Source organism: Ahaetulla prasina, chromosome 1, assembly GCF_028640845.1.
Source record: "Ahaetulla prasina isolate Xishuangbanna chromosome 1, ASM2864084v1, whole genome shotgun sequence".
In the NCBI taxonomy this organism is placed as follows: Eukaryota; Metazoa; Chordata; class Lepidosauria; order Squamata; family Colubridae; genus Ahaetulla; species Ahaetulla prasina.
This window is the reverse complement of record NC_080539.1, coordinates 281523635-281550073: the sequence shown is the minus strand read 5'-3', so window position 1 is coordinate 281550073 and position 26439 is coordinate 281523635. Positions and strand designations below refer to the sequence as shown.

Sequence of the window (26439 nt, the reverse complement as noted above, 5' to 3'; positions counted from 1 at the left end):
TGGCATAAACCAGTGCAGGTGGTTCCAGTGGTACTCAGCACACTGGGAGCTGTGCCTAAAGACTTAGGCAAGCACTTAAAAGCAATTGGCGCTGACAAGATCACCACTAGTCACCTGCAGAAGGCCACCTTACTGGGATCTGCTTGCATAATTCGCCGATACATCACGCAGTCCTAAACACTTGGGAAGTGTTCTACTAGTGATCTGTGATACGAAATCCAGCATAGTTATCTCGTTTGCTATGTATACTGTCATTTTGTGTAAATAATCATAATCGTAATCATCATCATCATCATCATCATCATCATCATCATCATCATCATAATATAATACATCAACAAATTGCAGCTTCCAGCAATAACATCAGCAGAACTGCAAAAAACTGCGCTACTTGGAACATCATATATCTTAAGAAGGTACTTGGTTGATACCTAGGATGCTGGCAGCAACCCGTATCAACCATCAGCACCAGTCAATGGTATTTGTGATGCCTTTTTGAATGTTCAGTTGTCCGAGTTTCATGTTTAATGAATAAAGATTAATAATATTAATAATAATAATAATAATAATAATGATGATGATGATGATGATGATGATGTAGTAGCCTTCTCCCCATGCAAATATCATTAGAAAGAGCCTCCACTCTTCTCCCTCAACAAAATCAATCTCCAGGTTATCTCAACTTTCACCAACTTTCAAGAATAAGACTGCTTTTTAAATCAATCTAAACCTAAATAAGGGGATGCGGTGGCTCAGTGGCTAAAACACTGAGCTTGTCGATCGAAAGGTTGGCAGTTCAGCAGTTCAAATCCCTAGTGTCATGTAACGGGGTGAGCTCCTGTTACTTGTCCCAGCTTCTGCCAACCTAGCAGTTCGAAAGCACGTAAAAAACGCAAGTAGAAAAATAGGGACTATCTTTGATGGGAAGGTCACAGTGTTCTGTATGCCTGCATGCTGGCCACATGACCATGGAGGCATCTTCGGACAGCGCTGGCTTTTCGGCTTTGAAACGGAGATGAGCACTGCCCCATAGAGTCGGGAATGACTAGAACATACGTGCAAGGGGAATCTTTACCTTTACCTAAATCTATTCAAATTTCTAATTATGGAAATGGAACTATGCATTTCCTAACTTACTTTGGATACAGTCTGAGAAGAAACTAGAATTGATCTTGAAAGCAGAGAGAAAAATAGTCGTAGCCAATATTGTCTTCTGCAAACAGCCTAGTTCTGTCATGTGCCTTGATCTGATTCTTTTTACAAATTTAATTCCATATCTCGATACAGAATTTACATATGGAAGGGAGTTAACTTTTGAAGACGCCTGATTTTTTCTGACATTAATAACTATATTAGCCAGACAATCTCTTTCCCATGGTATACCCTCCTCAGCATGCCCTGAGATTAATATTTTCTGTTTCATTTTGGAACCACATAATAGAAATTTCTTCGATTTGCACACTTGCTTATGCACCCCCGTTTCATTCAGGGCTGTGGGAATAGAAGGGTTTATTGACTAGAATATTATAATATAAATTTCATAATTCTAAAACAATTAAATATAAAACAAATGACATTTATATAAATGTGGATAAAAAAGAGAAGGGAGGAAACTTTAAACACCTCAAATTCTACATGTATTTGTATATTAAAAAATAACATAACAAATGAACTTTGGTTATATATCTAATTGTTTCCTTAATCCACAACTTTTCAGACTTAGAAGTCACAGTGCGATTTGGTAAAGTTTTGAATGATCAAAGAGAAATACTTTTGTTAATATTTATAACTATTGATTTTTAGAATGTCTTACCAGACTTCAAATTTACTGTTTTGAAATTTCCTAAGAGAACAGGCAAGGTTTGAATTAATTTTCAAATATTATATTCTAGATACAAAGAACAATAGAAAAAAAAAACTATCCTGAAGTTTCAGTCAGGGTAATTTATAGAAGTTAGCAAAGGGATCAGTGTTCCTAGTAAAATGTGGGAAAAAGGAGTGAAAGAAAAATAGAAATGGGAGGCAAGGACAGGATCAAGATAGAAAAAAAGCAAGGAATCAAATTAGTGAAAATTGTGCTAGGTAGAAATTGGGCTGATGGATAGTAAGAGAAGATGGCAAAAAGTAGGGAGCAGTCTTGACATGTTTTAATTTGGGATAGACAATGGAGGAGGGGTTGGAAGCAGATGGAAATGTGAATGGCTTTAGTTTAAGGTCGATAAATTAAGCATCAGGATAAGGCAGTGGGAATTGGAGTAGGATTGGATAGCTTTTGGCTATAAAGGCTAAATACACATTTATGATAATGTTAAAAGAAATTTCTAGCTCTTTAATTTCAGTTTATGGGCAGCAGGCTATATTCTACAAGATATTGTCTACAAGATAAATCAAAATATAAAAGAATGACATTTATATAAATGGAAATTTATATAATATTTATATTATATAAATATTTATCTTACAGAAATAATATAATATAAATAATATATTATATTTAAATATAAATAATATAAATATATTTATATTATATTTATACAAAATATTTATATTATGGAAATATCATTAGGAGAATGCATTTGATTCATAATATTTAATGGTGTTGCTCAAATTAATTCTGATAGATCACCAAATATGTATACCATCCACTTTGCTTTTTACAACAAATTCTCTATGTTTTTATTTTAAGGAAATTTGTGCAAGTACAGAGATGATCATTTATTTAAGCTTTTCAAACTAATTACAAACTAATAATCTAAGTCTAGTTTAATTTTTTTACTAAAGAACACTAAAACAAATTGCATGTTTAATAAAATTTTAGCCATTCCCCAATGCATATTCATGAAGTTACTATATCTAGGCAATTTTTTCAGTTCCCCTATTTATATTTAAAACTAAAACCTCAAGCATTTGTTCCCTTTTTTAATGTGTCACCATCACATATCAATGTAATTCACTTCATTATGTTTAATTGCTGTAGCAGCACAGACACTAAATTATGTTAATAACTTTATTGTGTTGAATTCAACATCATCTTGAAACCTACCTCATTAGGTTTCTGTTTTATATGGTAGTATGGATTGTATTTCAAAGACTGCTAGACTTGAAAATTTAATATCTAAGTGAAACAAATTTGTGTAAGAATATTTAAAGAGCTTAAAAATACCATGTCAAATTTTTAGCGATTCCAAAATATATTATTGAGCCATTCTTTTATGTAGCAAACTTTAAAAATCATAGTCCTAAATGTCTGACAAAGTAGAGAAAATCCACATGAACCGTAAGTTATTAGTAGACTCCTATCTTATCTAAATAAGTAAAAGATGACAGATGGCCTAAGTGATCCATTGTTGTTTTAAGAATTAATCTGTGAATCATTCATCACAGCATCAAACTGAACAGCCGCACTATCTCCCCCTACCCCCACGCTCATGAGTTCATCAAAGCCTGTTACTCCAAAAGGAATTCCATCAACAGACACATTGACCTACAAACCCCTCAGAATCCAAATCAACTGCACAGCCAACCAGCACCGACCCTCAAACAACCCACACAACTCCCCCCACCAGCAGTTCACCTCCCAATAATCCTGACCTGATATAACCTCCTTATCATGAAACTCATCACAAGACTCACTAATGACTCACACCTGACCCGTCAAAAGACCCTTGCTTGACATACCCACGTTGGAAGCCCTTATAAACAGAAGAACACTGACATCCCCCAAACTCTGCTGAAGATGTTACATAGCCTGGTAACGAAATGTTCAGAAACCATCCCACAAGCTTGGAGAAGGAACCTTCACACTCATCCTATATCCAAGCTATAGATATTCACCAGTATTGCAAACAGACAAAAACAAACAAACAAACAAGTAAAGAAAAACAACAACGCCACAGAGTTTTATGGTTATTGCGTTTTTATAAGCATCCTTCTGCTTTTGCACCACACTAACAGCATTATATTTTTTCATGATGCCACTGGCAGGGCCTAAGTACCACTGAGACCACATTGCTCATCTCTGACCTTCAAGGGGTAAGCAGCTACAGGGGAAGTGGTTATATATTCCTGCATGGATGGTATTGTGTTGCACCGTTTGCCAAAATGCAACAAAAGAAAAGAGAGACAGAGAGGGAAAAAAAAGATTTTTCCAGTTTTCCTAAGATCTTTCAAAGAACCAAATTTATGTTTCAAAAGTCAGTAGATTGTAAGTAGCAAGTTTCTTCAGTGTGGCTGAAAAAGATTTGAACTTCAATTACAAGAATTCCCAGTGTATATGAGAAGATACAGTTCCGATATGAATGAAGGATTAGAGGTTATGTAAACCAGTTCTGTAGGATTCTATATTTCTGAAATAATACCTTCATAAGGGGTAATTGCTTAAATACTACTGATTGCCTCACCAAAAACATAATCCTCTAATATTTTCTACTGGAAGAGTTTTGAAGAAAATCACTAAATGTATACCTGTATACAGAAAATAAACATCTTTGACAAATCTACCTAAAACTGAAAACTGGAAAGGTTTTTATTTTTCTTTTCTCTCTTTTTCTTTTTAGTGTTTGGTTTTGCTTTGGAATGACTTTACATTAAGGTTCTGGGGTCTTTTTTAACAGAACTTTGGTTTGTTTATTAACACAAGGTTCATTTCTACAGCAATGAAAAATTGCATGCACTCTCTAAGTAAACTACTTGTACATCACTTCCCTGTAAGTTGCAGTGAAGGATCAAGTTTATATTTTTGGGCAGGGAGATTCTGAGGGGAATAGTTTTAAAGCGGAAGTCCAAGCAAGTATAATATAGCTTAGTCGTATAAAGTAAACAATTTCTAATTAGTAAAAGCAGGATAAAACTGTATCATTTTTCATTACCTTGATGTATTCTGAAAATAAACCTAAAATGTCCATTTTTTCCTTTATAAGTAATTTAAATGTAAATAATTCTGACATAGTAAGAGTTTCAGCTCCCTCCTTGGATTGGGTAGTGTCTTACTAACATATGTTTTCTATTACTAATATGCTTTTCTTTTGCCATGGGCCTTTTGGTGCATTTATATAACTCATAGTTTTGATGTGGGAGCAGAATTTTTCTATTACTGCCTTAAAATACTATATGGCGAAAAGTATAATAATATTGAAAGAAAATGAAAGTAAATCCTGAAAGCAACTTACTCCAGGTTTGTTTTCTCTTTATGAATCTATATTTGAAACGCTAGTGAAATTTTTTTTATTAAGGTTTGTATAACTTTTTATGTAGCAAAATAATTAAACCATGCAGTGCTTTTTTTCAAAAGTGTAATAGGAACATTTCTATTCTTCTAGTCTATGCTGTAATATCTTGAAAAATGTTGAGAGCACAAACAGCACAAAAATGCTCCATTGTTGTGTATATGTAATATATAATAGGATATTAATGTGTGATGTGTGTTCACCGCTTTTCTTTAATATAAGATCTTAATCTAGGAAGGCATATTTTGTTATGATAATGGGAAGTCTCTTGTATTGCAGAAATAATATAACGGCATTTTCTCCTATGGGAGAGGCACAAAGGACAGTATTTTGTCCCGTTTCACCGGGCATTGTCCACGCAGATTTTGCTTAAGGATTACTTACTTAAAAGAGAATCTAAAAACTTCAAGATGCAGCATTTCATCTTGAAGCATTTCATCTTCTGCAATTGTAATAAATGCTGGATTTTCATAATTCTGATCATAACTATATACTAATTTCATAGCAATGCAATAATGTGCATGTTTGCTGAGAATAAAATTCCTTGGAGTACAATAGAACTTATTTTTAAATAAGTATATCTGGGACTACAACTGAAAAAAACTGGATGAACCTATCACCCTCCTAGCAATAGACTGGCAACATACACTTGGAGAAACAAATAACATTTGCTCTTTTTCCCTGCTATTTTTTCCCCCCTTGCAAAACAAATAAATGAATCATATTTCCTCACAGCAGAGATTTTGAGCGTGTGGCTCCTTCAGTCTCTCTAGACTTCTCACATTTTTCAGAGTTTTCTCATTGGGGATGGGGAAAACAGCTGTGGTAGTTAATTGAGAGATAAATGGAGATTTATCCAAGATCAGGTTCCCCTGATCCCCTGATCTAAATCAAAATTCTTTTTCCTGCCTCAGAAGTTAAAGCCACTTTGTACTAAATATTGATAAATGTAGCAAGAGACATGTTACATCTTATTTTGGATTTATTGCTAAAGAATGTTCAATAGTATCACGTTTTGATGAAAACTAAGGTCAGGAATAAAGTAAGGCTTATAGCTGTTCCTAACCCTGTAAGACAAAGGACACAATACGTGACTAATCTTGCATTATAGCATAACTCTAAAAACATGGAAACTGGCTCGGCAGAATATAACTTCTTCATGTTGGTCCCTTGAATATTATTGTATAGCTCTAAATGAATATTGTTCTGTTATATGGATTAATTACCAAATATTTAATCTGGATAGGATAGGAAAATGAATCTTTTATATCTGTTAAGAATCCAACTTCTTGTATAACTTCTTTCTTTAACTTTATATAAAGGTAAAATAAATAATTCAGGAAGTCTATACATATAAATATGGGTCCTCAAAAGACCATGTCCATTCTTGTGGCAGAACATCATTCATTCTTCTTGTAACCCCACCAGTTGGATCCAAGCTGGTAATTTACATCCATGAATAATAAATATGATAGGGTTATGGAAACAATGACTACATCTCCTGAGAAGGTTGTGGGTGGCTATACTGAATATTACAACAATAGTTGTAGTATTCTACATCCTTCATCAATCTGGTTTCCTACAGATGTGTTGAAGCATTCCAAAATAGTAGGACTGCAAATTCTGGCAGTTTCATTTCTAGCATAGCTGCCTTGAGTTGCCATATGCGAATAGGCAGCAATATACATTTCCTAAAATAAATAAATATCTGAAGGACAGCAGGTGGTAGAAGGTTTTCTTGAAGACCTAAATAGGCATTTCTTGTCCATTTGTTCCCTTCAGATTGTGAAGTTACTCAGTAGCCTGATCATACAAAAGTTGTAGAGTTAGGGGGGGATTATTAGAGAGAGTTTGCTCATATATTAACACGCTGTTGGTTATTCCAGAAGTCTGGAAGGAGATTCAATCTGTTCCTGAAGCGACGTCTCAGGGTAAACCATTGACAAATTGTGCCACTAACACCTGGATGGCTGCAGTGATAACAAGCTTCATTATGTGATGTCTCTCTTTAATAGGGAACAAGATGAAGTAATGAATTTTAGCCTACACCTTAAACAAATAAATATAAACACTTAGAAACAATTCAATATCTGTCAAAGGATATGATCCTAAAGCTGCCTCCTGTTTTATTGAATGATAAGAAGCAGCCTTATTTTATAACTCCTTAAATTGCTAACTAGATTTTGTCACAATTGGAAAAAATATGTTTCTTTGGAATAATTCTTGGCATAAGATGCTATTTAGTAAGGTAGCATTTTAAAAATAGATATAAATCTTTTAGGTACCAAGTATGAGGTTGTAAATCCAAAATTCCTCTGTAGGCTATACTCAGCCTCGTAGAAGAGTTACCTTATGTGTAGGATGTTATATTTACTCAGACATGGTCAAAGAGTAGAAGGGCTGCAAGGACCATTAAATATTATTTTATCTTATCCCAAGCCTACTGTAAGAAACCACTAACATGATGCTTTTAGATAAACCATGCCATTGATATCCATACAGATGCCTTAAGTGTGAAAACGGCATACTGCTTTTATCAACTTCGAAAGAAGTAATATAGATGTCAGGGTTCCAAGTAACACCCCCAATGAAAGAAGACTCCGAGGAGAATTTGGGAGATACCACAGCCACAATCACACATAATTACATTAAAATAATTAGGCAGCATTTCATTACAATTTATTTATCAGGCCTAAGCCCATAGATGACACAGTAAGTTCTTTATTTGGTTATACCTGGTAGAATCTTGTCAGATGAAAGCTATAACCTTCAAACCTAAGAGATATGTTCTGGGAGATGCTAGGGAAGGATACCCTGCATCTCTTCCCCCCTCCTCCATCCAGTGCGGGACTGTGCAACCTCTTATTTTGGGCCTATCTTTGTGCTGCCTCCCATCTGGGAAGCTATGGTGCTGTCTCCACTCCTCCAACTGCACATTCCATCACAACATTCAGTCCTTTGGAATAAATGGGTCATTACTGTCTGAACCAGTTGGATTCTGCAGATTTAATTCTCAACGAATTCAAAATGGTAGTCTCCAGAGTTTGCTACCTGCTGGAAAGTGACTAACCCAACTAATTTTATGCCTAAAGCAGGACTAGAGCTTGCAATCTACCGGTTTCTAGCCAGCACCTTGAGACCACTACATTGAATAGAATCTCAACAAAAAGTCTTGACCCAATTGTTCCTCTTCCCTATTTATTCTTCCAATCAAACACCATTAGAAGACCTTGAACCTGCCTAGGTTCCTCAACATAGGGGATCCACTTGCTCCTGGAAAGCCTGATGACACTCATGCCTTTTTCCCCCCTCTTCTTTTCTTTTTCTAAACACCATACCCAGAAAAAGTATATGAAGGAAGTGCCATCTGAGAATATTGACGTTTAGATGGTAGATGACAAGGAACTGTTTCCTTAGGGCTATCTATCTATCTATCTATCTATCTATCTATCTATCTATCTATCTATCTATCTATCTATCTATCTATCTATATCAGCAGAGGGACCCAGGGATCTTCTTTTGAAGCTCAGAAATAGCAAATAAATTACAAAATATATGACAGTGTGATAGTTACCAATCTCCTCTTGAAAATAAGAAATATATTTAAAAACAAACAATAATATTACCCCAAAACCTGTGCAATCATAAATACTTTTCATTCCCATAAAACCTGCAGTCAGGTAGGTTTCATTTCTGCACATCTTGTTTTCCTAAACTATAATACTACAGCACTTGCTCTTAATTTTCAGAGCTGCTTCTGTGCTTTCTGCTTTTACTTGTTGTCACTTTATACAGTGAAATGTACAAAATTGCACTGGGACTAAAATACTTCTGCAACATAAAAGAGCATTTCAAAGTAGCAACCCTGAGTCCTCGTTCAAATGTATGTTGACTAGCTTCTTTATTCTATGCCGAATGTGTGAGTCGTAGTGTAGGCTTCAGATGTTACTGTTTAATAAATATCTTTATAACAGGGTGACTTCATTGTGGCAAATGTCTCTGCGTTTGTGCTTGCTTATTTATGAAGAAAGTCAGTCATGTCAGTGTTTGGCTGTGCAAATGTAAGAAAAATATATTTCGTAACTGTGTTGCAAATATCTGTCTGAAAATAAATGTTATTTAAACCTTATTTGACCTTAGTCTTTTCTTAGAAGCGAAAGCTTGAAAAAACTTAAATACATATGGACATTTAATACATGTACAATGGGTGCTGATACACTGATGCCTTCTGTTCTCTCTAGATTGATAAGAGACACCAAAGCAAGGATTCTGTTTTCTTCAGAGATGGTATACGGAGAGTAGACTTTGTACTTACTTACGTGGATGATCCAAAAATGGATGGAGAAAAAAAAGTGGTAAGCATCTTTCATGACTTCTGAATTTAGGACATAATTTTGCTTTTTATATGGCAACAACCTGGTATAAAGTCTATGCAGTTTTGCTTGTATTTTGCTCTTGAATTCTGCTCATAACACAATTCTAATGGGTGCTCTTTACAATGAAAATAATTCTCTTTCATCTCTACAAACCAGAAGCAGTTTTTTCTAAAGTAATTGTTGATGTAATGCTAAAATAAATGATGTTTGATGATGCCAGTTGTGATGCATGCAAAAAAAGAAAGAAAAGAAAACTAGATTCTTTTTTTCCTGCCAAAGTTTGCTTCACCCGCTTGCAGGTGACGTATCGTGACATGTTTTTTTTTGCCTTTGAAGAGTCTGGATGGTAGGTGGCAGAGGTGGGTTTCAGTAGGTTCTGACCAGTTCTGGAGAACCGGTAGCACAAATTCTGAGTAGTTCGGAGAACTGGTAGTAAAAATTCTGACTGGCCCCGCCCCCATCTATTCTCTGCCTCCGAAGTCCCAGCTGTTCAGGAGGAAATGGGGATTTTAGAGTATATTTCCCCTGGAGTGGGGTGGGAATGGAGATTTTACAGTATCCTTCCTCTGCCACGCCCACCAAGCCATGCCCAACAAACCATGCCATGCCCACCAAGCCACACCCACAGAACCAGTAGTTTTTGATTTCAATTTTGATTCACATTTTTGAAACCCCCACTGGTGAGTGGCCTGTGTATGATGCATCCAACCCGCAGCCGCCAATTTGACAGGCCTGATCTAGATAAGATGCTTCATGTTACAATACTCCTAATGTACTGTATTTTGTGACACTTTGGACCTCTTAAGATTTTCTGTGGCTGGAAGATGCTCGTGCAGACATACACAAGTTTACGGTGGTGTCTTGAAGGCTTCCTGTGGCTGAAAGATGTTTCTGCAGTTTCTGATAGCTTTCTCTTATGTTGGCCTTCAAAGCCCATAGTTTCCCTGGCAAAGAATTATTGAAGTCTAGAACACTGGGCAACATCAGGATAGGGAAAAAAAGTAACTACCAGTTGCATGGGGGGAAAAAATTCCCTGGGTGTGTATGAATACCGTTCGTATGATTGAAAAATTCATTCAAATACCAGACACATAAGTCATAGTTGCTTCATGCCCACATGAGCTTTTCAGATTTCTGACCAAGTGCTTCTCAAAGGCATTTGAGTGTGCTCATAATATGGAAAGGCAAATACATCTATTTGATTTCATTTTGATCTAACAGGACTATTTTTTCATTTTAAGGAAAAATTTTTAAAAATCCTTATTATTCCTCCCCCCCCCACATTTTTCTTTTGTTTCCTGTGGGGATAGTGACATTTTGTGTATTACATAGTATAGAATAATACATTTAATTATATGTCAGTGGAGAAAGTTTCTTGTTATAGTTATGCTGCTGTTTTAAGAAAAATAGCAAAATATTTTGCAAACTAAATATCTTATTTAGTTTCATAACTGATGTATCCTATAAAACCTTCTACAATATGGAAGCATCTTGCACATGCAATCATGTGAAAAAGTAAATATACCCAATGTAAAGATTTTTTTCTTTATCCTGTATATATGTATATTTTATCATTATTCAAATTGTATATAAAGAATAGGATGATATAATTAAACAACAAACAAACAGAAAAACCCTTATATAACAATTTCTGGTCTTTGCCTCAGTCAGGATTTCCCAAACTTGGGAATTTCTAGGAGTCTGGACTTCAACTCCCAGAATTCCATAGCCAACATGACTAATAATGAGAATTCTGAGTGTTTGTTGAGGTCCATACTCCCAGAAATACCCAAGACTGAGAAATGCTGGCGTACTTATTCGTAAGGAAACTTCTTTAAAAAAAATAAAAATAAAATAAAGTTAAAAATAATTCCTCCTAAATCAAATATCCATGTTTGTTTCTCAAAGCCATTTCCTTATCAGTTTTCTATTTCTTTAATTGATAGTTTTTCTACATTTTATAGTTGGATTATGTATTTTTATTTTTGCAAGCTATCTTAGGGGAAGAAATGGTTATTTATCAAATTTATCTAGCCATCCATCTTACCAAAGGCAGCTCTGGGTGCCAGATACCAGATGAAAAAACAAAACTATAAAATCAATATTAAAATATCATAAAAGTTAAAATTATAAATTCTGAGAGAGGGAGGATAGTCATCGGTGGAATCATCTAAGTACCCTAACAGTTCCACCGTAGTAAAATCTTAAGGATTTTTCAGAATCCCAAAAGAGAGCTTTTAGAATTCTGGAGAATGAACGTTCCATAAGATTTAGAGTTTCTCTAAATAATTACATAATTAGTGAGGAACAATTTATATAGTGTATTCCTTTTCCATAAAATCTCTTCCAATATATTTTTGTTCTGTATTTTTGTTCTGTATCAACTATATTTCTGCAGCACAGGACTTGGCAATGTTATGTTGATTAACAATAGAAGCATTCTTGGGGAAATCTATGCTGGGGGCATGTTTTAGAAATTTATGTGCTTTATGTTACATTCATATTATGCTAACGGAGCACTTAAATTCTTCTGAAAAGTTTATGAAAAAATGTTTTGCGCAAAATAACCAAATTTGGGGAAAATTTTGGTATTTCCCCAAAAGCTTTTCTGAGCCTTGTTGGATTAAGAAAAACAAGATTATATACTTTATTAATTTGATTTCTTAAGAACTTTCTGGCCAGTTTTTACATATCTACTTGGTTTTCCGTGCAAACTTTTTTAAAAGTTAAAAAAAAAACATTTCTGCAAAGTGACATGACCATTCTTAACAAGGACTGGACTTCAAAAGAACTGCTAGACTGTTCACCTTTTTACTTTAATATGCTTAATGAAGGCACCCTTTTATTTTAATATGCTTAGCCATTTTTCTCTCCATGGGAGAAAAACACGGAATGGAAAAACTAGTTTTGAAAACTAGAAATAAATTTTGCAACCTTTCAACAAGTGGATCCCCTTCAGAGTTATAAAGTGCTATTTTCCATTGGCAATGTATTTGAATAGGGTCAATGGTACAATTTTTGAGGCACTTTTGAATCCACATATGCATTTAAGGCCAACATATGACTACAACTGTACTAAGTGGCCACTAATTTTAGAGAATTATTCAGCTTGAAGAGATTTCACTGAATCATTCCATCAAAACAGGTCTAAAAACAGAATGGTACCTTTTCATTATTGATTTAGTGTAACTGTACTATTTCAGGTTAGGAGTGTCTTAGTTCCACAGTGATTTTCTAGATATGGGTAGCATATGGATTGAAAACCGATCCCGTCTCAGTGCTTCATAAGGCAGATTGCTTTGTTTCAAGTGCAAAAGAAGATTACCTTAGATAGCTACACCTGAAACACAGTTGGAACTATTTTGCATATGCCTAATGGTTGCACCAGGTCTTCCTGACTTTGCAATCTAATTTAACATCTGTCCTGGAAGGAAACATTCTACTCCCAATGGTCTGAGGCTAATCTACATTTTATTAGAAATTGTCATCTGTTTATCACTTTGTACATGTGTTGAATTGGAATTGGGGATGAATTAAAACCATAGCATACAGGACCCATGCCATACTGTTGATTCCCCAGTTACTATTTTTACAGAAGAGAAGCTTTCTTGTCATGTCTCATGATTGTGATCTCTCTATATGCAGTGCATAAACACATCATGTTGCTCCAGCTGCTGCTACAAGCAGGCGGCATCTGAACTCTTCAATTGTGTTTTCCCAAACTTAAGTTTGTTTTATTTTCCCCAACCCCTCTAGTGTTTACTGAATTGTCACCTCCATAATGTATCAGGCAGTAAAAGAGACAATGGGCTGGTTTGGGACATACTCCAATAGCACTTTGCTGGCCAAAAAGGGACATGGGGGCCCCCTACACCCCATTTTGGCCAGCAAAATGCTTCAAGAAGCTATACAAGCTGATAGCTTCCTGAAGTTTCTTGCACTATTAGTCTTGCAAGATTCTGTTAATAGAGCCTTAGAATAAAGTAGAATTAAATAATCTGGTCATGTTTTTTTATCTGGTCCTCTGAAAAGGTTGACATCAATCTTCATTTTTATAACCTGATAAGCTAGGGAGGTTCCTTTCTCTGCCTGATATGTAGCTGAGAGCGTTGCCCTTTCTTATCTGATCATTCAGCATCTCTTTCACTCCGTCACCCAAGGTCATTCCCACAAACCATTACAGGAATAAATGACAAAAAGATTATTAAAACTTTTTTTTTACAAAGTTACAAACAAACTAAAGATCCACATAGATTTGAAATATTATTTGGGATTAATTATAAGAAACCTTCCTGTTGAAAATGCTTTTGTTCTGATTTTTTTTTTAAAAAAAAAAACCAAGGTAAGCCTTTAAAATTGGGCACTAGAGGATATTAGAAGAAACTAAATATTACTGTTAAAGGGGAAGAACACTCAAAGAAAACTTATTAAAACAGAATGAAGCAAAACATTTTAACTTTGGATATTTTGAACAAGGGATCCAGAAGATAATTTTAAGAATATCTGCCTCTGTAAATAAAAGTTGTTTAAAAGATGTTATGGAAGAGGAACAAGCATGGCATGATTGAGACTGATTTCAAAGTAGATTTAAAAATGATAGGCTACAAGAATTAAATAGAAAAAGATGTTATACTAGACCAGGGGTGTCAAACTCAAGGCTGTATCTGGCCCATGGGGTGCTTAAATTGGGCCTGTGGGGCCGGCCTGGAAATAGCAAAGACCGTCCCTTGGGGCCTCTGGCAGCCAAAAGAGGGCACGGTGGGACTGTGTATGGCCCCTATGTGGTCCGTTTTCAGCCTGGACAGCCTCCTGAAGCACTTTGTTGGCCAAAATGGGTCATGGGGGCGGCCCATGCACAGCCCCCGTGTGGCCCATTTTCGTTCTGGATGTCCTCCTAAAGCACTTTGCTGGCGAAAATGGGGTGCGGGCTGAGTCCCCTTTGGCCAGCAAAGAGCTACAGTAGCCTGGCTGAAAACCGGCCCATGAAAATGGAGAGAGAAAATTCTTGGAATGGTTGGAAAAACCAAAATCAATTGAAAAAGGGGCTGGCAAAACCCTAAGATGGTTAGATACTATCACTAATTTCATAAGCAGAAGTTTACAAGAATTCAAGGAAGCCGTTATTGGCAGCCCTGGTTTATTCCATTCCAAATAGAAGGAAATAAACAACAAAAAATTCTGACTCACAGATCGTGAGTAGAACAACACTATTGTCTTACTCATGAAGTAATAGCTATCTGAAATCCAGACAGTGCCACTGTATAAGAAAATAGAATACCTTTAATTTATCAATGGAAAATGGTTGTTTATTTAATGGATGCTTAAATAATCAAGCACTGGAAGACTTTTGAGGCCTATCCAAAGAAAATCAATGTATAAGAAACCTTGAAATTAAAATGATGTTATCTTTATATTTCTTTTTTGTGATGTAAGCAACAAATAGACCTCTTTGAGATTAAATCAGGTGATTAAATTTTCACTAGAACTTTAACCACTCTATTCAAAAACTTGTTTTACTTTAATAGTGTTTAAAAATCACAGTTAAATATTATTTTGAGGATGGGCATACCTATAAAAGATAATATCTTTAATTTGCTGATAAGTACCAATAAATAGTTATTCCATATCACAATACGATGCCTATTTGTCTATGGACTAGGAATGAGCAGATACTTTGTTCTTTCTCCATGGAGAATCAGTGCAACTGAAATTTGCTTTGTTGTTAGCACTGTAGGAGGTAGAAAGAACCAAATAGTCCAGCTGCCACTGTTGGTTTATAAGCAGTGTATGATCTCATCTATTTGAACAAGTCTTAACTATTTCCATTAGAACTCTCTCTGCTTATTAGGTAGCAGCTATAAGCTCCTTAAAAGGTCTCAGGAACGTCCCCTCCTACAATGAAAAGTTTATCAGTGCCTGGACCCACCTTCTAGACACCAACTTGGAGGCATTTACTGACCAGGAGGGATGCGGATCTAATTGGCAGATCGTTGCACTGACTTCTTCCTTAGAGATTTGGATTCAATGATTTCTGTTGCTTTTATCCATTTGCAGGTGTATAGGTGCATATATATACCCTGTTTTCCCCAAAATAAGACATCCCCTGATAATAAGCCCAATCGGGCTTTTGAGCGCATGGCAATAAGGCCAAGCGGTTATTTCAGGGCTCAAAAAAATATAAGACGGGGTCTTATTTTCAAGGAAACACAGTATTTGCTTCACACAGGCACCATTTCTGTCTCAAAGCAATAAACACATAAACATGTAAAGTGGAACTATGTCAAAGAGGGCCAAAATAAGATTGTGTTGTATTCTCTCGAGTGCAATACAAGTGAAGATGCTCTTCCCCTAATCCCAGTCCAGTGTGTAACAAACGGAATACACATGAAACTGTGATGTCAAGTACATCTTCATAGTCATCTATCCAGAATGATTAAAAGCTTGGGAATGGTTGGGGATGATAATAACTCACAGATGGGGTGACACTACCCAAGACAGACCGGTCCACAACATAGGGGTGAACTCACAGCTCTTGCTTGAAGAGCAGGTGGCAGTTGTGGCTAGGAGAGCCTTTACAACAACTTCAGGTTATGTGCCAGTTGTGGCTTCTCCTGAATCAGAGTCCCTGCACTCAGTCATACACACCATGGTCATCTCATGCTTGGGCTTCTGCAGTGCTCTCTACACGGGGCTATCCTGGAAGAGCATTTAGAAGCTTCAACTGGTGCAGAGTGTGGCAGCACAGGCAGTCTTAGAGTGGCCCATGTTACGCCACTGTTCCAGAGCTGCAGTGGTTATTGATTTCCTTCCAGGTGCAGTACAAGATCTGGGTTATTACCTATAAAGCCCTGTATGACATGGGGTCCAGGTTACTTGAGGAACTACCTCACACTTAAGGGACAGGCCTGCCCCACCCATGCCAACAGATGAGGCAAACTGCAGATCCCATCAGTCAAGGAATTCCACCTGAGGGCCAGGAGAAGAGCCTTCTTTTCCCTTCTTTGGTCTTTGGAACATCTTGTCCCCTGAGTTGAGACTGGTTCCTATTGTCCTGACCTTCTGCAAGAGCCTGAAGACCTGGCTTTAGCCAGTTGACTTGGGGCCCCAATGGAGGTATTTCATAGTGGAAATGGTCTATCAAATAACAGCAGTTCCCACCTCCCCTCCCATATATTCTCCTTCCTCCTTCCCCATCTTTAGTTATATCTTGTAATTTATTGCAGTTTTATTGTGACTTTATATATTTATATATTTATGGATTCATGTTAATGATACAAGTCTCCCAGAATCGCCTTGTGGTGATATGGATGGCAAACAAATTTAATAAACAAATAAATTAAAAAAAAAAGAAAATGAGGAAACTCGGTGATAATCAAAAAACACTGAATGCAAATAAGCTTTATGCTGCTAGTGAAGAGTTGATTGTATCTAAAACATAAATTACGGGGGGACAATGTTTGCATTTTAGAACCTAATTTATCAGATTTCCATTACAAATGTTTAAGTATATACCAAAAGAAAAAAAATTGGGGGAGTATAACATACAGACTTTTAAACCAGGAATTTGTTGTGATAGACACAAAATAGCTTCCCAAACAGATTTGTATAGAAATGCTACATTTAGAATTCTTGCTGGACATAGACACATTCTAGAGAAGCTGTTCCCAAACTGGTATCCATCATAGTTGCTGGAATAAAATTCTCCATCATTATCAGTTTTCTTGGCCAGGTTGGATGGTTAGGGACGAAGAGTTATAACCTAGCACACAGATGTCAAACTCGCCATGTCACATTGCCATCATGTGACGTTTTGTGATGTTTTTCCCGTTCACGGAGCTGGGTTGGGCATGGCCTGCATGTGACCCAATTGGTCTGTGGGCAGCCAGTCTGACACCCCTAATCGTAGTATGTCTGCAGAAACTTCCTTGGGAGAATGAAGAGAAGACAGTTACAATATTTTTAGAGTTTTAGGTTTGAAAACATATACAGAAAGGCGAAACATCACCTTCCTTATAAATTATTATGGAAAAAGAAATTTGCACAAGGGAAGGTCCAATGAACAGCACCAAAAATATTATAATAATAATAATAATAATAATAATAATAATAATAATAATAATAATAATAATAATAATAATAATAATAATACCACCAAAGCAAATTGAAGATTATTTAAAAAATCTGACTCAGTTTAAACCAGAGAACCCATTAGTTAAGTCACCAGGCTAGAAACCAGGAGACTGGGACCCCTTCACCTTCAGCACAAAGCCAGCTGGGTCACTTTCTCTCAGACCTAGGAAACCACTTCAAAAAATCTTGGCAAAAATACCTGCAGGGGCTAGTCCAGGAAATTGCTAAGAGCCAAACTGACTTGAAGGAATGCGTGCATGCACACAAACAATGTACACAATGTAAATCCAGCAGCCTTCAGTTGGAAAACATAATGTACCATTGTAAGAAATACCTATAGTCCAACAGCACCCACCACAATGTACTGGCTCATGGTCAGCCACACCCAGATTCTCGTTAATGGAACAAAGAAGAAAGAAAAATATTGTTCCTGATGCAAATCCATTCATAAGAATTCCCTGCAAGGGAATTCTTCTTTCCTATTTCAGTAATTTATTGTTAGCAAAATAAAAATGTCAGCAATGTGTTTAATGTCGACTGACGACCCCCAGGAGTAGGGCCTTCTCTGGGGGCTCCTGCCCTCTGGAACGAGCTGCCTCTGGGGCTTCGCCAACTCCCCGACCTTTGGACCTTCCGCCGTGAGTTGAAGACTCTTTTATTCCATCGAGGTGGGCTAGCCTGATTAAGTAATTTTAAATGGGGTTTTAGTTTTTTGTATTAGTTTTTTAAATATTTTGGCCATTATTTATATAAATTTTAGTCTGTTTTTAATGTGTATTTATTGTATCTTTTAAATTGGCTGTTAACCATCCTGAGTTCTTCAGGAGAAGGGCGGTATACAAATGCAATAAATAAATAAATAAAAATAAATAAATATTTTATTTGTTTTTATACTTTGGGAGTCATATTTTGTACGGGCTTCCATCAGGTTTGATCTGAAAACCTTTTGCATCATAAAGATGATGCAAAAAACCTATGTTTAGAAGTTGATGTACATTAAAACCTCATGTTGGTTGAATAAAAAGTAAACAGCTGTCTGGTGTGTTGTTGTTTTTTCAGGATCGAAGGCGAATGTTTGAGAACAATCTAGTAAAATCAGGTCTGGAACTAGAAACTGAAGATAAGAAGGTAGGAATTACTGTGGGTTGTTAGTGATTAAAATAAATGATTAAAAGTATTGAGGCAATGAAAATTGCTAGAAATAGCTGGCAATGAGATCTTTACTTCCTGAACACCATGTTTAGTTTGTTCGTTTATACCACCATCGTTGTAGATAAAAGATGGTAATCAGAAAATAATACTGATACTAAGTTTCTCCCTGAAGCAACTATATGTAGTATATAAGGGTACTCCACAATTGGTTTGTATTTTTTACAATTTTGTTAGCTATTGCATTAATATTCTGTCCTTTTCTTGTTAATGGGAGATTGCCCTATTTTATATCATCCTTTTATGTCTATTCCGGATTACAGATAATTCCATGCAAGATGGAATTAATTATAAGTATTTTTTTTAAAACTGGATTAAGTTGTGCCCATTTACCATCAGGTGATATTGCTAAAATCTCAAAAAGAAATAGGAATAACTAACAATACAACCAGCAATTGCAGGGACAAAAAAGATTTGAACATAAAGAGGAGGTTTCATGAAACAGGCTCAAGCTCAATCCCTCCAAGACAGAGTGGCTGTGGATGCTGGCATCCCGGTACAGTCAGCTGAGTCCTCGGCTGACTGTTGGGGGCGAGTCATTGGCCCCGATGGAAGGGGTGCGCAACTTGGGCGTCCTCCTGGATGCACGGCTGTCTTTTGAAGATCATTTGACGGCCGTGTCCAGGAGAGCTTTTTACCAGGTTCGCCTGGTGCGCCAGTTGCGCCCCTTTCTAGACCGGGATGCCCTATGCACGGTCACTCACGCCCTCGTGACGTCTCGCCTGGATTACTGCAATGCTCTCTACATGGGGCTCCCCTTGAAGGGCATCCGGAGACTGCAGTTAGTTCAGAATGCGGCTGCGTGGGTTATAGAGGGAGCCCCTCGGGGCTCCCGTACGACACCTATCCTGCGCAGACTGCACTGGCTACCTGTGGCCTTCCGGGTGCGCTTCAAGGTGTTGGTAACCACCTTTAAAGCGCTCCATGGCATAGGGCCGGGTTATCTACGGGACCGCCTACTGCTACCAAATACCTCTCACCGACCCGTGCGCTCTCACAGAGAGGGACTCCTCAGGGTGCCGTCAGCTAGGCAGTGTCGTCTGGCGACGCCCAGGGGAAGGGCCTTCTCTGTGGGGGCTCCCACCCTCTGGAACGAACTCCCCCCAGGACTCCGTCAACTTCCGGACCTCCGAACCTTCCGTCGCGAGCTCAAGACGCATTTATTCATCTGTGCAGGACTGGCTTAGATTTTAAATTCGTAGATTTTAAATTTATAGGGGTTTTAAATTTGGTTTTAAGATTGATATTTATATTTTTAATATTTGGCATTAGAATAAGTTTTTTAATGATTATTTTAATTGTATATACATGTTTTATGTGCCTGTGAACCGCCCTGAGTCCTTCGGGAGATAGGGCGGTATATAAATTTGAATAAATAAATAAATAAATAAATAAATAAATGAAAGAAGTGGAAGGTTGAACATTACAATGTTTCAAAAACTGGCAGTTTTCAAGGTTTTCTAGCTTTTATTTTAAAAGATGGAAAGCTGATGATTGAATTTTTTTTAGCGTTGATTGCTTTTTCTCTCTTCCTCCACCTCCATATTAGCTATTGGCCAATTTGCTCTTCTTTAATGTTCTCAATTCTCAATATCTTATTTCTGGTAAACTGCCCAGAGTCACTGAAACTGAGTGGGCGGCCATATACATTCATTCATTCATTCATTCATTCATTCATTCATTCATTCATTCATTCATTCAATCAATCAATCAAAATTAAATTAAATTAAATTAAATTAAATTAAATTATTTTTAGCATACCATGTATCAGTAATTCCTGGCTCTGAATTTATGCTCCGATTGTAGGTGCAATCAAAAGGAAATAATTTCAAATCTTATTCATATGAATTGAATGAATGAATGAATGAATGAATGAATGAATATACTAATTTAAATCCTAGTGATATAAGTGTGACTAACCTTTTCTGTCTCCGATTCTAAAAAGGATGCTACTAAAGTACAATGCAGTAAATGGCAAACCTAGAGGTGATTCTTATAAATGTAACAGAGTTGGAAGGGACCTTGGAGGTCATCTAGTCCAACCCCCTGCTCATACAGGAGACCTATACTAGGGATTCGAACCACCAAACTGCCAACCTTTCTGATCAACCAGCTCAGCATCTTAGCCACTAAGCCATCTAGCCAGGCAATGTTTTAGACACCACTTTTACTCCATTAGGATTGAGGTGTCCTTGTTTCCCATATGTGTATTTTAGGTCCATACGCTTAAAAGCTGCAGGAGGACTTCAGCATTAATTGTCTGGAAAATTTTATTTTTAGTCCCAGATTGTTTTAGTTTGCTCTCCCTCCCCCACCCCAAAATATTTCATCCTGGCTGTTTCAAGGATTGTTCATTTTGGACAATAGCAATATCAGTGCATGCTGGGAGAAAGATAGAGCCTCGTGAACACTGGAAATATTCAGAGGATGTTGTCCTTTGCAATTTTACATGGGGATGAAAAGGGTAGTTGTCCAACTTATAATAATAATAATAACAACAACAACAACAACAACAGAGTTGGAAGGGACCTTGGAGGTCTTCTAGTCCAACCCCCTGCCCAGGCAGGAAACCCTATACCATTTCAGACAAATGGTTATCCAACATTTTCTTAAAAATTTCCAGTGTTGGAACATTCACAACTTCTGCAGGCAAGTTGTTCCACTGATTAATTGTTCTAACTGTGAGGAAATTTCTTATTAGTTCTAAGTTGCTTCTCTCCTTGATTAGTTTCCACCCATTGCTTCTTGTTCTACCCTCAGGTGCTTGGAGAATAGTTTGACTCCCTCTTCTTTGTGGCAACCCCTGAGATATTGGAACACTGCTATCATGTCTCCCCTAGTCCTTCTTTTTATTAAACTAGACATACCAAGTCCCTGCAACTGTTCTTCATATATTTTAGCCTCCAGTCCCCTAATCTTCTTAGACTTTGTAGCCATTACCATACCTTCATAGGGCAAATTGCTTAGTTTACAATCAAGCCTTTATTGTTTCATTTGCAGGAGTCTGAAAATGGCAAAACGTATTTTGTGAAGATTCACGCCCCGTGGGAAATTCTGATCACTTATGCAGAAGTGCTCAACATCAAAATGCCCATCAAAGAGAATGATATTCCCTGCCCGGTGGAGAACCCATTGGACTGCATATTCTGGCCATTTAGGCTACCCGAGATTGTGATGCACCCTGAACCTGACTATTTTACAGCACCATTTAGCAAAGAAAGACAGGAATTGTACCTCATTGATGATGAGAATATGTTTTTCTCGCCATCTGTCAGAAACAGAATAGTGAGTACTTCATTTACCAATTCGGTGATCATGTAATACAACAAGTCAGCTTGTGGCTTAGATGGCAACATGCTGCCTAGCACAACATACGCTTGTGGGGACTGCTGTCAAATTGCCCCTAAAGCTGTAGTGTTGTTGACTTGTGGTTGGTTGGTTTTGTCATACAGAATCATTTGAGAAAAAGCACCCTGAGCTTAAAGCGGCATATGCTTTGCTTTCCTTGGTTATTCTAGCCAGAAAAGGCCTTTCCTCTGAATTTAAATGATATGACTCACCCTGAATTAGAGCACAAAGGATGACTCAGCGATTGCAGAAGGCCCAAATATGGGAGAATTCAGCAGGGTCAAGCAAAGGCTTCTCAGCTAAAATGCCTTTCTTATTGTGTTGCCAAAACACTGCCATAGTTTCTACACTTGCTGATATAGCCAGAACTTTAGGCAATAATTTTTTTTTCAAGGATGATGTTCTTTGCCATCCTTGTTGCATTGAGGTGTTTTCCTCTTTTTTCTCATTATTGGAACGGAAGTGTTGCAAGTCACTTGGCCTTGGCATTGCTTCTCCAAGCAGCTTCAACGGAGGAAGCATCATCAAACAAACCAGTTCTTTGAAAGTTTGCAGAGTCGTAACAGGCATACAATTTTACGTGGTCAAATGAGTACAGGTACTCCTCAACCACCACAGTTCATTTAGTGACCATTCAATGTTATGAAGGCACTGAAAAAAGTGACCTATGACCATTTTTCACACACATGACCTTTGAAGTTTCCCCAAGGTCATGTGATCAACCCCAGGATATGGCAACTGACTTGTACTCATGACAGTTGCAATATAATGGGATCATGTGATCACCTTTTGCGACCTTCTGACTTCAAAGGGGGAATCAGGTTCACTTAACACTCGTGTTACTAACTTAACAACTGCAATGGTTCATTTAAAAACCATGGCAAAAAAAGCCTGTAAAATGGGACAAAATTCACTTAACAGATGCCTCACTTAGTAACAGAAATTTTGAGTTCAGTTGTAAGTTGAGGACTATCTGTATATCCCTAATGTCATACTGTTTTCTACTTCTTCACAAAGATATTGAAAAACACAAGGGTGTGTGGCTACTATTCAGTTGTTTAGATTCCTAACTGGAAGACTAAGACAGCAAAAGCAATAACATTCCTGCAAACCAACATTTATCTTAGGAAAAAATTGCTCCCTCTTATAAAAGGGCAAGAAATATTTAGAAAAGGCCTCAAAGTTTAATGACATAATTAGTACCAGTAACTAATCAAAATTAACATGTGAAATTTCACCAGAGGACAAAGAAAAGTTTTATATTCTCCTAGTCTAAATAATATGGCAATAATTTTAAATATGGAATGTTTTCCTTTCTCGTCTAGGTTTTTTATATTTTAACAAGATGCTCATATGGAACAGAAGAAGGGAAGAGGAAGTTTGGAATCAAAAGACTTCTAAATAATGGAACCTACTCTGCTGCTTACCCTCTTCACGATGTAGGCATTTTAGTCATTCATTTATTTGCTAATGTTTACCTTATTTTCTGAAGGAAACCTCTCTTTCTCTGTAAATCGTATTTGGATATATTTGTCTTTGGTTTCTAATAGGCCATTATCTATGTTATTTTGTAATTGTGAATATTGTTATGGAGTTGCTTACATTAAAGATATGTGAATGAATATATGTATGCTAAAACAAGTCTGTAAATATATCAGAAAAAATGAAATTGGGAAGTGAGAAAGAACAATATCCATTTATAGTGGTAGAATGAAATAATGACAAGAGCATCAGAGGATTAGAGATTAGTGTTATATTGCCCTCTGGTGGCAAGCAGTGAACACTTGCTGGAGGAATTTGTATTTTCCCTTTAAACTCTCCCTCCCTCCCTCCCTTTCTTTCTCCCCCCCCCCCCACATCCTACATATCATTAGCTTGGAGAACAGTGTTATTCTGATATTCTCCCAGAAAATTAAAAAGGAATTATTACCTTATATTATAAGATAATAATTATAAGTGCTGCCATCAGAAATTGTGGGTGCTTCATCAGTCGAGGTTTTTAAGACTGGACAGTCACTTGTCTAAAATGGTATAGGATCTTCTGCTTAAACAGGGAGGTTGGACTAGAAGACCTCCCAAGGTCCCTTCCAGTTCCATTTTGATTGATTCAGAATCACATAACTATGTTTAAGATGAAGAAAGTCTCTAAATTTCTTATGAAATAACAAAATATGTAAACATTTCTCATGCTATGTGAGTAGCTGAACATTGCTTCTCACCCCAACTTTATATTCAAATAGAAGTATGTTGCTTGCTTTCTCTGGTGTATACTCTCTTTTCTTATCTATTTTTATTTCCACTTGTTTGTCTTTCTTTCTGAATCACATGGTCTGAGTTAAGCAGCCATATATATATACATCTATAAATAAATAAATATATTCTGTTTCTGTATGGGTGTGAAAATGTCTCTCTATTAAACATAGAAACACTCCTAGGTTTATTTTGTATATTGCAATAGTATTTTTGGAGAAATTGTATTGCTATTTATTGAAGTATTTTGTTTCTTCTTTATTTTTTTCACGCTAATTCAGTGTCAGTACTGGAAGAAGTCAAATGATCCAAAGTGTGAAAATGAAAGATATACATTATATAGGGAATGGGCCCGTTTTCCTAGGTTTTACAAGGAACAGCCCTTGGATCTTATCAGGTAAATGATTGCCCCGGTATATTAATGGCCATTGGGTCCTTTCAGAAATATAGCAGTAGCTTTATAGCACACTCTGAGTAGTTTACAGTGTTAGCTTATTGTCCACAAATATTTTACCTATCTTGGAAAGATTTTACCTGCCTTGGAAAGATTGAAAGCTGAGTCAAACTTGAGCTGGTCAGGATCGAACTTATGGCTGTGAGCAGAATCAGCCCGCACTACTATATTCTAACCACTGTGCCACCATGGCTCTAATATATGTTATATTACCTGCCTGTATTTCTTTTGCTAAACAATATCTATATGTGGAATATAATATAAAAATCAAGCAGTGTAATGGTTGAAAAATAATTTGGAAGACATGCTTGAACATATATGAGCACAGCACTTTTCTGTCCATCTCTTTCCCAGCTTCCACACAAGTCTGGAAAAAAAAAACCTCTGCAGTGGCTTTAAGAGTAATATAGAACAGTATCATTGCTGGTTGGAGAATTCTGGGTTTTGAAGTCTACATGTCTTAAATTTGCCAAGGTTGAGAAACAAATACAGAGTTAACAACCTGAAGCGGGGGAGAAATCCAGCAGGTTCTGACAGGTTCTGGAGAACCGGTAGCGGAAATTTTGAGTAGTTCGGAGAACCGGCAAATGCCACCTCTGACTGGCCCCAGAGTAGGGTGGGAATGGAGATTTTGCAATATCCAGGATATCCCCCAGGAGTGGGGAAGGATATAAAAGACCAAGAAAATATATAATAAAGTAGATGGGAGAACTGGGTTGACAATAGTTCAATATACTTTAGACATATGTAGATAGATATTCAGTATTACACATTCAGGGGTAAATAAGCTGAGAATTATTTTACAATAAGTTCCTTTGGGATATGTCTTTTCATTTATTTCATTTATTTGATTTTTCTTAGAACATTAAATCCATATTTTCCTCTTTACTGTTATTTTGAGCTTTGGCTTTGTTTTTCTTGAATTATTTTCTTGCAGGAAGTATTATGGAGAGAAGATTGGAATTTATTTTGCCTGGTTGGGTTTTTATACTGAGATGCTATTCTTTGCAGCTCTTGTTGGTTTCATTTGTTTTCTATATGGTTTGTTCACAATGAATGAAAATATGAGCAGGTAAGTATAATTGACATAGCAACATTAGTTAAGTTATGTTGATCAGTTAATAATGAAGTCCTTCCTTCCTTCCTTCCTTCCTTCCTTCCTTCCTTCCTTCCTTCCTTCCTTCCTTCCTTCCTTCCTTCTTCCTCCCTCCCTCCCACCCCTACTCACTATCTCTCTTCTCTCCCTCTTTCTTTCTTTCTTTCTTTCTTTCTTTCTTTCTTTCTTTCTTTCTTTCTTGATGTATGATTTTATATAAGGATTCTGGCCTAACCTGATTAGCTGATTTGCATATATTTCAGCACCAGATCTATGATCCAGTGGCAGAACCTATGCCATAATAATGGCTCAGATATAGTTTTTTAGTATGTACTGAAAGACAGAGGTTAA

At 36.7% G+C, this 26439-nt stretch overlaps 1 protein-coding gene across 1 annotated transcript in view; it reads left to right on the top strand.

The window, feature by feature from the left end:
* ANO5 (anoctamin 5) overlaps positions 1 to 26439 on the top strand; it is a 73899-nt gene that overhangs the window by 22595 nt on the left and 24865 nt on the right. The window contains exons 3-10 of the mRNA XM_058161209.1: positions 3985 to 4032; positions 7112 to 7156; positions 9467 to 9580; positions 18791 to 18859; positions 21941 to 22225; positions 23614 to 23727; positions 24820 to 24935; positions 25930 to 26064. Coding sequence (XP_058017192.1) covers positions 3985 to 4032; positions 7112 to 7156; positions 9467 to 9580; positions 18791 to 18859; positions 21941 to 22225; positions 23614 to 23727; positions 24820 to 24935; positions 25930 to 26064 — 926 coding nt within the window. The remainder of the gene's footprint in view (positions 1 to 3984; positions 4033 to 7111; positions 7157 to 9466; positions 9581 to 18790; positions 18860 to 21940; positions 22226 to 23613; positions 23728 to 24819; positions 24936 to 25929; positions 26065 to 26439) is intronic.